At 40.7% G+C, this 13,601-nt stretch overlaps 2 protein-coding genes across 5 annotated transcripts in view; one reads left to right on the plus strand and one right to left on the minus strand.

Annotated features, from left to right (window-relative positions):
- Positions 1-13,601, minus strand: part of Nxpe4 (neurexophilin and PC-esterase domain family member 4) — a 250,000-nt gene that overhangs the window by 71,560 nt on the left and 164,839 nt on the right. The window lies entirely within an intron of this gene.
- The window catches only part of LOC142846116 (NXPE family member 2-like), a 42,353-nt gene that overhangs the window by 17,283 nt on the left and 11,469 nt on the right, over positions 1-13,601 (plus strand). For both annotated transcript variants that reach the window (XM_075966028.1, XM_075966029.1), the window contains exon 4: positions 1,893-2,001. In XM_075966028.1, coding sequence (XP_075822143.1) covers positions 1,893-2,001 — 109 coding nt within the window. The remainder of the gene's footprint in view (positions 1-1,892; positions 2,002-13,601) is intronic.

Genomic DNA, 13,601 nt, shown 5'->3' on the forward strand with positions numbered 1-13,601 from the left:
AATAGAAATGGGTTAATTTAAAATTATAAGATCTAATGGGACAAGCTTAAGCTATAGGCTGAGCTTTTATAGTTAATAATAAATTTCTGTGTCAATTTTTTATGAGCTGGTGGTCCAAAGAAAAATTCACCTACAAATTACCCTTCTGAAGAGCAAAGTGTACACCCATATTCAGTCCCGTGCCCTGTGGTGCATGCCACCTATGCCCCTCACCTCTTTTGCCCCATGCAGGTTACAGTAGGATTGAGATCTGTAGCTACTCTACTTGTGGTCCCAAGCGTTATTGAAATTGTTGGAGTGTTTGATATTAACAATAGTTTAGAAGTAAGGAGAGAAATTTACAAGCTCCTGAAATACTGCCAAGAACCAGCCATATAAACCTTAGGCAGACCTGCGGTACAAGGATTGCTTTTCCGTCTTCCCAAAGTTTCAGATACCTTTGCTACAGGGAGGTGAGGGACTATAGACAGCCTGGACAGCCGAACGAAGCCTGAGGTGAGGCAAGCTCAGCCTGCTGTAAACATGCAAAGCCCAGTTGGAAAGGAAGAAAAAGTGACAGCCAGTGGTACCCTGTCATCATGACCTCTCTTTAAGAGCAAACCTCAGAGAGTCCTCTCCATCTGTAGTGAATAAGTTGCTGCAATTGGCAGTTATGGCACTGTGCCTACAAATCGGAGGTCAGCTTTTGATCACTGAAGCTTTATATAGAAACTCCAACGCTGAAAGAAATGTAAAGAGCCCGTGCACCGAGAAGTCTCTGGGTAGCTCTAAACGGCGTAGGAGAATATGAGACCATGAAGAGGGTGCTCAGCCATAGGTGTGTATTTTCCAGTCTTTCTGTTTGGCTTGAAGACGGGGGGCAAATGGAAGGACTGCAGACTAGCCGGGGCTTTGCTGCAAGGGAGTGTGAAATCATGTGATAAGGGTATGAACAAGCCTTAAAGTGGGAAAGAATGGCGCAGAGCCAGATAGAAGAGCTAGGAAATACCACTGCTTCGTGTAGAGTAAGGAAGAATGTTGATTCGTGTCAACTCTATGTGGCTAGTATGTGTACATACATGGAGATATGCTGGGTTGAGGTCCTCTGCCCACCGTGATGCTAATAAAACATGTTTGAGGACCACTGTCGGAATTTAGCGCTTTGCCTCATACTTTCAGGATTCTGGATTTTTATTTCACTTATTTATTTGTTACAAAATAAAAGGTAAGACGAAAACTTTGGCAACTCAACACTGAGTTTTTCAGAAATGTTTATTCTTGGGGGAAGAATTGTTGATTAACTATTGTGATATAAAAAGAAAAAAACCTTGCCAGGCAGTGATGGCACACGCCTTTAATCTCAGCACTAGAGAGGTAGAGGCATACGAATCTCTGTAAGTTCAAGTCCAGCCTGGTCTACAGAGTGAGTTCTAGGACAACCAGAGCGACACAGGGAAACCCTATCTCGAAAAACCAACAAATAAATAAGTAAGCTAAAAAATAAAAAATAAAGTAAAATCTGAGGTAGAAGGAAGCTGCCTTAGCAAGTTGGATAACTAAATAAGAAATCTATTTCTTGCTGGACATGGGAGAAAGACCCTCATCCGATCAGCATGAGTATGAAAGAATTTGGGGGGAGGAGGTTCTAGGCACAAATGATTGCTGGCTTAACTTGGAAATGAGAAAAGTTTCCAGACCGGTTCTCACACAGCACTAAGACCTTTCCAGAGTCAGAAACTCCCAGTCTCTGTTTTGTTCCCTGCCCCAGGGAAAATCTACCTATCTGATTACCTCTGGTGACTTAGCAAAATCCCCACTCTGGAAAAAACTGAGGAGCAAGCGAAACTCTCAGCGGATTCCCTTCTGGCTTTCATTTCACGTGTGATGACTTCTCCCGTCCTCCTCACTCCTAGGACACTGCTCCCTCTGTTTCCAAAAGCTTCAGCCCGGAAGCTGCTCCTGCTGGTGCTTTTTATCTTTGTTTTCTGGGTGGTCTTCATGGCTTCAAAGGACCACACAGAGGTAAGAATGGTTTCCTATTACATAATCTCCCAGGGAGTGTTGGAGCGTCTTTGCTCCAATGCTACTCTGAAAATACAAGAAGTAAACGTGAAAAGCATGTCACTCTGGCAAGGCTAGGCAGTGTAAGAAAGGTCTCTGCTCTCTATTCCCTTCTACAATGTGTGTACATAGATGAGTGCTCCTTCTTCAGTGGCAGGCGGATCTGTGCCTCTTTTTGCTGCTCGGCTTTGCCATCTGCCTCAAGATTATCTCTTCAACTATCCCTGTTTCAGTACTTTCCCTCCGTCACGGAGGTATTGCTATTTTTTTTCAGAGTCCACTTAGTGCTGCTCAGATTTCCCCTTTCTGCAGTTTATTTCATTTGATTCCCCATGTCTCCTCTCCCTAATCATCTTTATCTGCCAGCTCTTCTGGACCCAAATGCGGTGTTTGGTGCAGATGATTGCTGACCGAACTCCACCTCTTTGCATTTCTCTTGCTCTTCTTGATTTTTTTTTGCTGTACTTTCCCCTTGCTGCTCTACCGTAGAATTGATCAAAAATTCATTACATCCATTGATTGCTGTTTATCTTCACCACCATACGCTAGCCTTTAGGACAATAAGGATTTTGGTATGTACTTATTTGTTGCCACAATCCCAAGCCAGACACATATCAGATGCTAATAAATAACTTGCCAGTAACAAAGCAAAGATAGATTTTTCAGTAATCTGACACAGGAGAGAATTAACAGTGACTTGAGAGAAGACGCTAGTAATGAGGAGGAAGGAAAGTCACCCAATTTAAGACAGAATTTGTAATCAAATGCCAGGGGTTTACATCTTGGAAATTATAGAGTCCAAAAGTACAAGCCAACCATAAAAGGGTGGAGAAAGGTATACCTGCTGCAATCAAGGAGGACGCTGGCATCATTTGCAAAACAATGTTCTTTCTGAATGAAGAGCATGTGAGGATCTTATTCGGGAAATGTATACTTAGTTAAACAGAAAAGTCTGTGCAGAAGCAGGCATATTCTTGGATTGCCCAGTTTTAAGATGGAAACTCCTGAGCATGTTCAGTGTACAGTCCTAGATCGTGTGTTCAAAAAGGAAATATGGTGGACATGAACACTTTTGGGCTTTCCCAGTTTAGCATTGCAATAAGCCATATTTACTCCACATTGCCTTTAAGAAAGAGTCAGATTGACTTGGTGACCCTGGTTGATTCCTCTTGAGCATCGACAAGGTGTTCTAGCTGACATGGAAATAAACAACTCTGCAGGTACATACAGCCTTTTTTTTTTTTAAAAAAAGAAAGATTTATCCACTTATTATGTATATAGAGTTCTGCCTGCATGTACGCCTGCAGGCCAGAAGAGGACACCAAATCTCATTATAGATGGTTGTGAGCCACCACGTTGCTGTTGGGAATTGAACTCAGTCTCACACAGCCCCTTTTATTTTTTATTTTTTTAGGGAGGACTTTTTCTCCTCTGTAAGCAGAGGAGTTCTAATGGTGCCTCCTCCTACTGAGTGATGTGGAACAAACTTGTGATTCCAACACTCAGGAGACCAAGGCAAAATCATTTCCTTGAGACTAGTCTGAGCTACATAATAAATCTGAGACCAGCCTTGGCTACTGTCTTAGTTATGGTTTCTATTTTTCATTGCCATGGCAACTCTGATAAACAATTAATTGAGGTGGTGGTTTACCATCATCACCATGGTGGAGAGCATGATGGTTTGCAGGTAGACATGGTGCTGGAAATATCTTGATCAGAAGACAACAGGAACTGAACTGTAATACTGGAAGTAGCTTGAATATAGACTAACTTAAAGCCTGCCCCCACAGTGACACACTTCCTACAACGAGGCCATACCCACTCTGTTGGCTGAGGTTTCTGTCCTGCCCAGTCCTGCAGCTATTCAGACCCAAAGAAACACACAGAGGTCTATGTTAATTATAAACTGGTTGGCCTATTAGCTCAGGCTTCTTATTATCTCTTACATCTTAAATTAGCCCACAATTCTTGTCTATGTTAGCCACGTGGCTTGGTACCTTTTATCAGTGAGGCATTCTCATCTTGTGTCCTCTGCATTTGAGTAACAACTGCAGACTGACTCTTTCCTCTTCCCAGAATTCTCCTGTTCTTGTCACCCTGCTTCTACTTCTTGCCTGGTTACCCCACCTCTACTTCCTGCCTGGCTACTACCCAATCAGCATTTTATTGAATCAATACAATATAAGTGACAAGGATCTTGTACCCTGAAAATATTAATCAGTTGTATTGCTTTAATAAAATGCTGATTGGCCAGTAGCCAGGCAGGAAGTAGAGGTGGGGTGATGAGAATAAGAGAATTCTGGGAAGAGGAAAGAGTCAGTCCATAGTCAACACAGAGGAAGCAAAAGAACGAGCACAGGCTTTATAGCTGCATGTGTAGTATAAGAGACCACGCCCAAGTGGGCTGGTATCTTAAAGGCTATAGGTGAAGGAGCTCCCACAGCCCCACTCCAACAAAGCCCTACCTCCTAATAGTGTCACTCCCTTTGGGGGCCATTTTCTTTCAAACCACCACATTCCACTCCCTGGACCCCAAAGATTTGTAGCCATATTATAATGCAAAAACACATTCAGTTCAACTTTAAAGTTTCTATAGTCTATAATAGCCTCGAACTTGTTTCAAAGTCCAAAGTCTCTTGGGAGACAAATGGCAATCTCTTAACTGTAATCCCTTGTAAAATTAAAATCAAAAAGCAGATCACATACTTCCAACATATAACGGCACAGTATATATTACCATTCCAAAACATAGGGAAGGTAGCATAGTAAGGAAATACTGGACAAAAAAGGACTGAAAACCAGCTGGACAAACTCCAAACTCCACATCTCCATCTTATGGCAAAAGTCTCTTCAGATCTCCAACTAAGTTAAGCTTTGTTGACTACAACCCACTTCTTTCTCTTGGGATGGTTCCACTCTCTGTTAGCAGCTCTCAGTAGAATTAATCCAACTCTCTTCTCTTTAGCCTCAGGTAGACTCTTCAGACAAAGGCAGAAAACAGTCTTCACAAAATGATCTCTAGGCAACATACTAAAATTCTTCTCTGATAAAAGCTCTTGAGCCAGTCCCTGACAGTTCAAATAACTTAGCACCACTGTCGTCCTAGCTCCCACTAGTAGGCCATTTAAGCAGTGCTTAAAGCATTCCATTGTTTTCCTAACCCAAAGTCCCAAAGTCCCAATTCCTCCAAACAAAAACATGGTCAGACCTATCACATCAGTACTCCAGTTCCTGACACCAACGTTTGTCTTAGGGTTTATATTGCTGTGAAGAGACACCATAACCATGGAAACTCTTATAAAGGAAAACAGTTTGTTGAGGTGGTAGCTCGCAGTTCAGTCCATTATCATCATGGTAGGGAGCATGGCAGTGTACAGGCAGACACAGTGCTGGAAACAGCTTGATCAGAAGGCAACAGGAAGTAAACTGTGACATTCAGAGTAGCTTGAGCATAGGAGAACTGCCCCACAGTGACACACTTCCTCTAATAAGACCATACCTACTACAACAAAGTCACACCTCATAATTGTGCCACTCCCTTTAGACCATATTCTTTCAAACCACACAGCTACATAGTAAATTTGGTATCAGATTGGGGTACATAGCAAAACCTTATCTCAAAACAAAAGAACAAAATGGTCCCTTGAAGCATTAGTCAGGTTTCTCTAGAGAAACAGAACTTATAGAATCTGTCTGTCTGTCTATCTATGGGATTTGTTAGAATGGCTTATAGACTTACTTATTAGGCTGTGGCCCAGCTAGTCCAACAATGGCTGTTTACCAATGGAAGATCCAAGAATTTGTTAGTTGTCAGTTCATCAGGCTGGATGTCTCAGCTGGTCTTCAGAATATGCTAGAATCAAGCCCCACCCTCCTACTTCACTGAGGGTGGTTATTTTCTACATCTCTCATTTCCCCGCCTAGTTCTTACCAGCCTAGAGAAGTGTGCTCCTCCCCAGGGCCAAGCTTGTCAGCTGGCGTTCTTCTCTTGCCTGTAATCACTTGCTGTGGGCTGTTTGGACTGTCTTTATTTTAATCTCTACGTTGAAAATGGCAAAAGCCAAAATGAAAAGTCAACTACCTGAATGTATGTGTTTGCTTTTGTATCTTTTTCTCAATGTCAGGGTGGTCCGACTGATGATATGTATTAAGTATTGGTAAAACCCAACTTGGCAGCTTTTTAAAATAACATTTATTTATAGCAACTTAATTATGCACACAAGTATGCTTTAAATCTTAGCTCTCATGTATCTTTTTTGGCAACTTTTTGGGACCTTCTGCAGTATGCTTGAGATTTCTGGTTTTGTTCTTAATTCCTTCTGTTTCCTTTTGGAGCAATCCTTTATTCTAGAACAAAACTAGTTTGCTACCTCAAACTCTTTAATCTAAATGCAATTATACAGGAAAATATATTTCATACCTATAACTTTTTATATATCTTTTTTTAAAATTCTGTGGTCCCTTTTTGATCTTTCTAAACTTTTTTTGTTACAGAACTGAGAAAATGGTTTTAATAAAATTTAACTTTATATTCTGATGAAAACACAGGAAGCTGAAACACAGAAGGCATGAGTATTGTGTCTTAAATATCTAAGGGTTGGTAAAATACAATAGTGGTTTGGAGGAAGTTCTGTTCTCTTGAGAACAGATTTTGATGAATTATTTGCTAGGGATTTAAGTTCACTTGAAACAGGCCTTAGAAACCAACCGCCTTTAGGAAAGGGTATTGACCCTTCACTTGGGTCCACAAGGCAAGAAAAAGTGGGGTGAAAATCTGGTATCCAGGAAGAGGACAAAACTCGAGAAGCAAGAAAAAGTGTTGAAGGTCAAGAGAGAGGCTGGAGAAAGTCAAACACAAAGTAGCCCTTCCTAAAGTGTTTTAATTTCCGACCGTGCTGCCTGGTTAGGTTTGCTCACCTGGGTATCACCCCAGAGCTAAACACCGTGACAAATTCTTGGGGAGCAATCAATCATGCATGCAAGAGAGCTGCTTAGAATGTTAGGGATCAGTTCTTGCCACATTCCATGTGCCATGGGTCCTGGGATGTTGGCTAGGGGCGGTGTGGGAATGAAGAAAGGACACACATACAGACACCATACAAAGAAGATGGGATCCGGTGGGCCTCTCTAACTGCTTGCATTACCAGTACTCTTACTGCTATTCCTACCACCAGAGCGCAGCCTGGAACCTCAGCATGTTTAGTAGGTAAAGCATGGAGGAGGGGTAGCTCGTCTTTGTAGGCGGTCTCTGTGGGTCAGTTCTGCAAGCATCCAGGCAGAGGAAGCTGTGGTTGTTAGTTTTTGTACACACTCCTCAGTCATTCATAAACACTCAGACTCCCAAGGAAACCTTTGTCATCCCTCCTGAGCTTGGTCCATACAGGTAATGACTTTACCAATTACCATAGGCCAATTAGTTCTAGAGTCCTCTGCAGGCCAGACTAAGCCCATGTCAAAATGCCCATTCCATCAGGACTTTACTCATTCTAGGTCCGCCCCCCCCACGGGTTCTTGAAGATAGCTCTCAAGGGAGTCCTAGCTTCAGAAAACAGAAGTAAAAGAAGCAAGATAAGATGCAAACCCAAAGTGCGATGCAGAGCAGAGCGTAGAGGGAGTCGAAGGACCTCACTAGCATGCTTTAGACTTTGAGCTTGTGAGGGTCACTCGGAAAGATGCTGGGAGCATGAGTCACAGCCCCAACCTGTTGCCTCCTACAGATTGGGTTGCTTTTTTTTCAGAGACCTCTGTTCAGAGACAGTCAGAATTCTTGACTTTACAGCAGAAATGAGTTTTGAGATGAGCCAGTGTGAAGCAGAATGGTGCTTCAGCCCAGAAATGACTAGAAAGAGGGGAATAGCACACAGCCCAGTGTGGGCATGGGCTTCTCAAGAGGGAGTCCTCCCATATTCAGGCTGAAAATTTGCTTGTCTAAATATAAGTTTTACAGCTCTTTTCTTGGTATCAAGTTTAGATTTGATCCATTGCTAGAGGATTTCAGAATATTTAAACTGTAAAATGATGCCACTGCCTCTAGCATAATTAAAAAAAAACAAACTTGAAAAATACACAGAAATCACCATATTCTCCTTGGTGTCCCTTTACCTTGGTCAGGTCTTAAGGATGGAAATGTCTTTCTGTCACCCTGAAACTTCAAGCAACCAAGACAGATTCTTTCTGATTTCCCAGATCTGCTCTGATGCTTCCTGTGCCAGGTGTCTCCGAGCAAACCATTATTGGGACAGAGTTTTCTCGCGGTCCCCCCAGTTCCCTACATGTTGTTGCGATTTGCTAGACCTGCTAATAACCTTTGCACACATTTTTACCCACCTAGTCCTTCTCCAGTTATCAATGGCTCCACTGATAGATTACTGGTTCCAACACTACTTGGTGGTTCAAAGAAACTCTTGAGCAAGTTTCAGAGTGGCTAAAGGATTTTCCAGAATCCTAGCAATTGTAAAGCTAGTGAATTAGTCTCAAAGACAGGGCTTTCCCTTATAGGTTCAGCATCTGTTTCCAGCAAGGAGAAAAGCATACCTAAAATAGAGTGTCATTGTCACAGCCCCTCCTAGCAGGAACCCAGCAGCAAAAGTCCAAGGGCCTTCGAGCAAATGATCCTATCTGGGTCATTAATTTTATAGTCAAAGGTAGTGGATTTGCATGTTGGTGAGTACAAAGCCATAAAGAAATAAGAGAGTAAATAAAGATTCATTTGCAGCAGACAAGGACAGCACTGGGCTTGTTGCAAAGCAATTGCTCTCTCTCAAAAAAGGCATAAAGATTTTATATGGGAGCCCTATACACATTCCTGTAGGAAAGCATAGGCGAGGCTGGCATATTTCTGAGCTTGTTCAGTGTAAAGTCAGATATCACGTGTGCAGAAAGAAAAGGGAGGGGATGAGCATGTGTTGCCACGCTTAGTTTAAGGCTCCCTTGAAGGTCAGAGAGCGAGGGAGATGATGTGGTTAGTAAAGTGCTTGTCACACAAACATGAGGACCTGGGTTTGGTTCCTCAAAATGCATTAATAATAAAATAAAAAAAAAGAAGCAGGGTGTGGCAACATGCTTTTGTAACCCCAGAGCTGGAGAAGACAGGAGGATGCCTAAGGCTTTCTGGCCAACCAGTTTAGGTGTGTCAGGCAGATAGAAAGACTGTTTCAAAGAATAAGGTGAAGAGCAATTGAGGAAGATCGGTGGCATTGCCTTCTGCCCTTCACGTGTACCTGCTTCTACATATGTAGGCATACATGAACATATGCAGAATATTTACACACACACACACACACACACACACACACACACACGCACGCACGCACGTGCACACACACACAAACGAGTCAAGAGTAACTTGGTGACTTTAGCTAGTGCGCTGTCTTTTCCTGATATGGTTTAGTTGGGGGAATAAAGGAAAGAAAGAACAGCTTTGAAGGCATAGGTATTCATTATCTTTTAATGGGGCTGTAGCTTCAAAAAGGGCCAGCTCATTGAGCAATTAATGAAATGATAGAAAATTTTATTGACTATGGGAAGTGAAGATTTGGGGCTAATCAGGCACTGCATATGAGGTTTGTAGAGCTTCATGGATGGTGATATCATTTATTGTGGTAAAGTCGGAGGAATAATATTGGAGGACAAAGGATAAATTTAGATATAAATGTTTACCCTTAGGGCCTTTTAAAGTCACCTAAGTAGAGATGTTTCTTTGATACACAATTGAATAGACAAGTCTGCAGTTGAGAAATGCATGATTTTTAAAAAAATGATTTATTAAGGATTTATTAAGGATTAGACTCTAAGGACAGTTTGGGGACATCGGGAAGCTGTAGAGTGACAATGAAGTGTTGTTAAGAATGAGGTAAAAAGTGAGCACGAAGTCAGATAATGCGTGGTGACAGAGAAGCCACCACTGGGGAAGGGAACTCTCAAGACGCTCGACTTAAAGGAGAAGAAGGTGTTCACGTACTGGCGATACTTGAGGCCAGTGGGATGGTTCAGGCAGTGTAAAGGGGCTTGTTGCCAATTCTGATGATATGAGCTCCATCCCTAAAACCCATATGGAGGGAGGAGAGAACGGATTCCCGAAAGTTGTCTTCTGACCTCCTAGTATATGCTGTGGTACGTGCCCTCCTCCCAAATAAACAAATGTAATAGAGATACTTGGAGAGATTTAAATACCAAGGAAGTGATATACTAGAAGGAAGTATAAGTAGAAAAGAAAATGTACAGTTGTATGTACTTTAAATGTACAGTTAGGGTAGAGAATAGAAGTGGATTTCCAGTTGGAACATTGCTATAGATCTAAAAGGGGAAGACACAAAGACATTTAGGCACTGAAGGATCTACAGCCGTGGCTACTAACTATCTACCTGGAGAATATCCGAACCTTTAGTGATGAAGATTAGGAAGCAAGTTTTTCAAAACTGATTAACTAATATAAAACAGGGTAAGAAAATAAAAGAGAGGGGGAGGATTACATAGTGACTGGTCTTATTAAGTCAGATGTATTGAGGAGCATGAAACAATTTCGGATCTTTGAAACAAAAGGTACACATCAACATTCAAGAACCAGCAACGTTGCTATGTATGACCACAAACTCTTCAGTAAAGAAACCAGAACAATAATCTCATGAGTAAAAGTATCGAAACAATAACATATTTAGGGATATATTAAACTACACAGATAAAAGACTAGTACACCAAGAATTCTAAAACATTAATGAAAGAAACTGAGGAAACTGAAGGGAGTAGAAAGATAGAGTCACTCATAGGTCAGAATGGATGCTTAAGTTTCCGTATGACCTGAGACCCAATGCAGTATCTATCAGAATTCCAAAGACACTTTAAGAGACATATGAAAATCTATAAAAATTTGGAAGTATCATTAAAATCTCACAACCATCCAAAATAACAAAATTGGAAACATTTAAGCATCTATTCTCAAATTGTACATCAAAATATCGTCATCAAAATAGAATAGGGAGCCAGGAACAAATCCATGCAATTATTGTCAATTGTTCTTTTATCAAAATGCCAAGAACATGCAGTGGAAGAAGTACAGCCTAATAAATTGTGCTGGGGAACCTGGAAGTCCTTGCATAAGAATGTAAGTGCCCCTCTTAGCATCATGCGCAAGATTCATGCACAGTGAAGCAAAGACTTAAAGGCAAGATTTGAAGCTATAGAACACTAGAAGCAAGCAGGGGTAGTTTCTTGATATTGTTATTGGCAAATATTTTTGTATAGAACTCCAAAGGGATATATGAAATCAGAGCAAAGCTAAGACAAATGGGATTGAAGCCTAAATCTATGCAGCCATGGAAACAATCCCCAGAATACAGAGTAGTGTACAAAGTAGATAAAATATTTGTAAGATGTACATTGGATAAAAGGGTTAATAATTATATGTGTGAGGAACTCAAAACTCAAAGGCAACAAAATAAGTCATGCTATAGAAAATGAAGATGACTGGAATAGTTATCTTTCAAAGGAAAAAAATATAAACCCTCAACACAAGTAATCATCAGAGAGACATCAATTAAAACTATGAGATATAGCCTTGTGTCTCTTAAACTGGCTATTATACAAAGTCTAAAGGCAGGGGATGGCGAGGATGAGGCACAAAAGGCCTTGTGTACTGTTAGTGAGAACATAAGTTAGCTCATGCATTATGGGAGACAGTATGAAGATTCCTTAAAAACTTAAAATAGGGGGTAGAGAGGCGTCACGATGGTTAAGGGTATTTGCTGCTCTTGCAGAGGACCTGAACTAGGCTCCCATCACTTACAGGAGGCAATGCAGTCAGTTAACTCAAGCTCCAAGGGATTCAACACTTCTGGCATTCAGAGGCACCTGTAATCATGTGTACATACACATACTTAGAAATAAAATACACCTTTCAAAATTAAAAATAGAATTACTATGTGATTCAGCAATTTTACATTAGGTAATTTCATAGCAGCCAAGGTCAGCCTAAACATCCATCAGCCTACATATCCCTTAAGGAATGAATGAACAAAAAATATATGCTATATATTTCACACACACACACACACACACACACACACACACACACACACACACACCGTTAAAAATAAAAGACATGCTAAGTATAACAAGCCAGATCCAGAAAGACAAGTGCTGCCTTATCTCACTTGTAAGCGAAACCCTGAACTTAGATGTAGAAAGTGGAATGGCTGTGAGCAGGGACTACAGCCAGCATGCGAATGTGTGTGAGGAGATGGTGGCCAGAGGGCACCACAAATACATTCCACAGAGTCAGTTGTCTAGCAGGTGACTGATAACAATACCACGCTGTGTAACTGAAATTGTTAAGAAAGATTTTAAATGTTCTCACAAGAAAGATAAATGTAAGATGATGGATGGTTAGCCTGATTTATTATCTCTCAACATACACATATGTCAAAACATCACCTTATACATTATCAACATACACATGCCTTTCCTCAATTAAAGACAATTATTTTTGAAGTGTTTTTGCTATCTTAGTAAACTTAAAGCAATCAATCCTCATCTTTCTTTCTCTATGAAACCATTCTTACTGTCGCAGGCAGGTTTGTTTCAATCTCTTTTCTGCACCCATGGGTCTTTGCATATTTGCTAACTTGTGTCCGATGAGGTAAGTTCATGTGTTAGTTATTTTCTATGCATTTGGTTTGCTGTGAAATTGTTGTAAACAACGTGTTGGTATCTTTCTTTTGTAATGTATTGGCAATAATTAGTTGCATTACTATCTAGATCAATTGAAATAGTACATTATCTTTATTATAACAGCCAGTATAGTAAACCTATTTTGGTAAACATTTTAAAAATTGCTTTTTGCCTTTTAAAATTTAGTGCATTTGTGCATGCCACAGCACGCATGTGGAGGTCAGAGACCAGCTTGTGGGAGGCAGTTCTCCCCTCCACATTAGGTTGTGGGGATTAAACTCAGCTGTCAGGCTTGGGAGCAAATGCCTTCATCTGCTGAGCCATCTTGTTAGTTCCAAGATACCCATGAGCGAATCTAAATGACCAAAAGAATAATGTATTTTAAAATAGAATTTAGTATTTAGAAAATGAAACTATGAAGGAACCGTCAAAGGTTAGAAACAAATCACAAAAGAATTGTTCAAGGCTTCAAATATGAATATTACATTTTTCTAAAAATGTCAAGCAACTTTAGACAAGAACAATATTTTCTATAAAACTGAGAGACTGAGAGACTGCCATTGGCAAGAGAGTGGGAAAAGGACCCACAAACTGGACCACCCGAGTTCAATCCCTGAAATATGCTTGAAAGAGGAATGAGGGAACAGACCCCACAGAGTTGTCTTCTGAGCACCACATGCCCTGTGCCTCAATCACTTCTCATACACACACGATTATACTATCTTTAAAATGACAACCCCACCCAAACCCAAAACCCGAAGGGACTGCATGTTAAAATGGCTATCATATGACAATCTTATATCAACCGAGAAATAAAAAATTAAAATTTAAATGAAAAAATTAGATGAAGAAAATAGACAATTTAAAAGAGAAAACAGATCAGTAAAACAGCATTT

This window comes from Microtus pennsylvanicus, chromosome 3 (genome assembly GCF_037038515.1).
Source record: "Microtus pennsylvanicus isolate mMicPen1 chromosome 3, mMicPen1.hap1, whole genome shotgun sequence".
Classification (NCBI taxonomy): Eukaryota; Metazoa; Chordata; class Mammalia; order Rodentia; family Cricetidae; genus Microtus; species Microtus pennsylvanicus.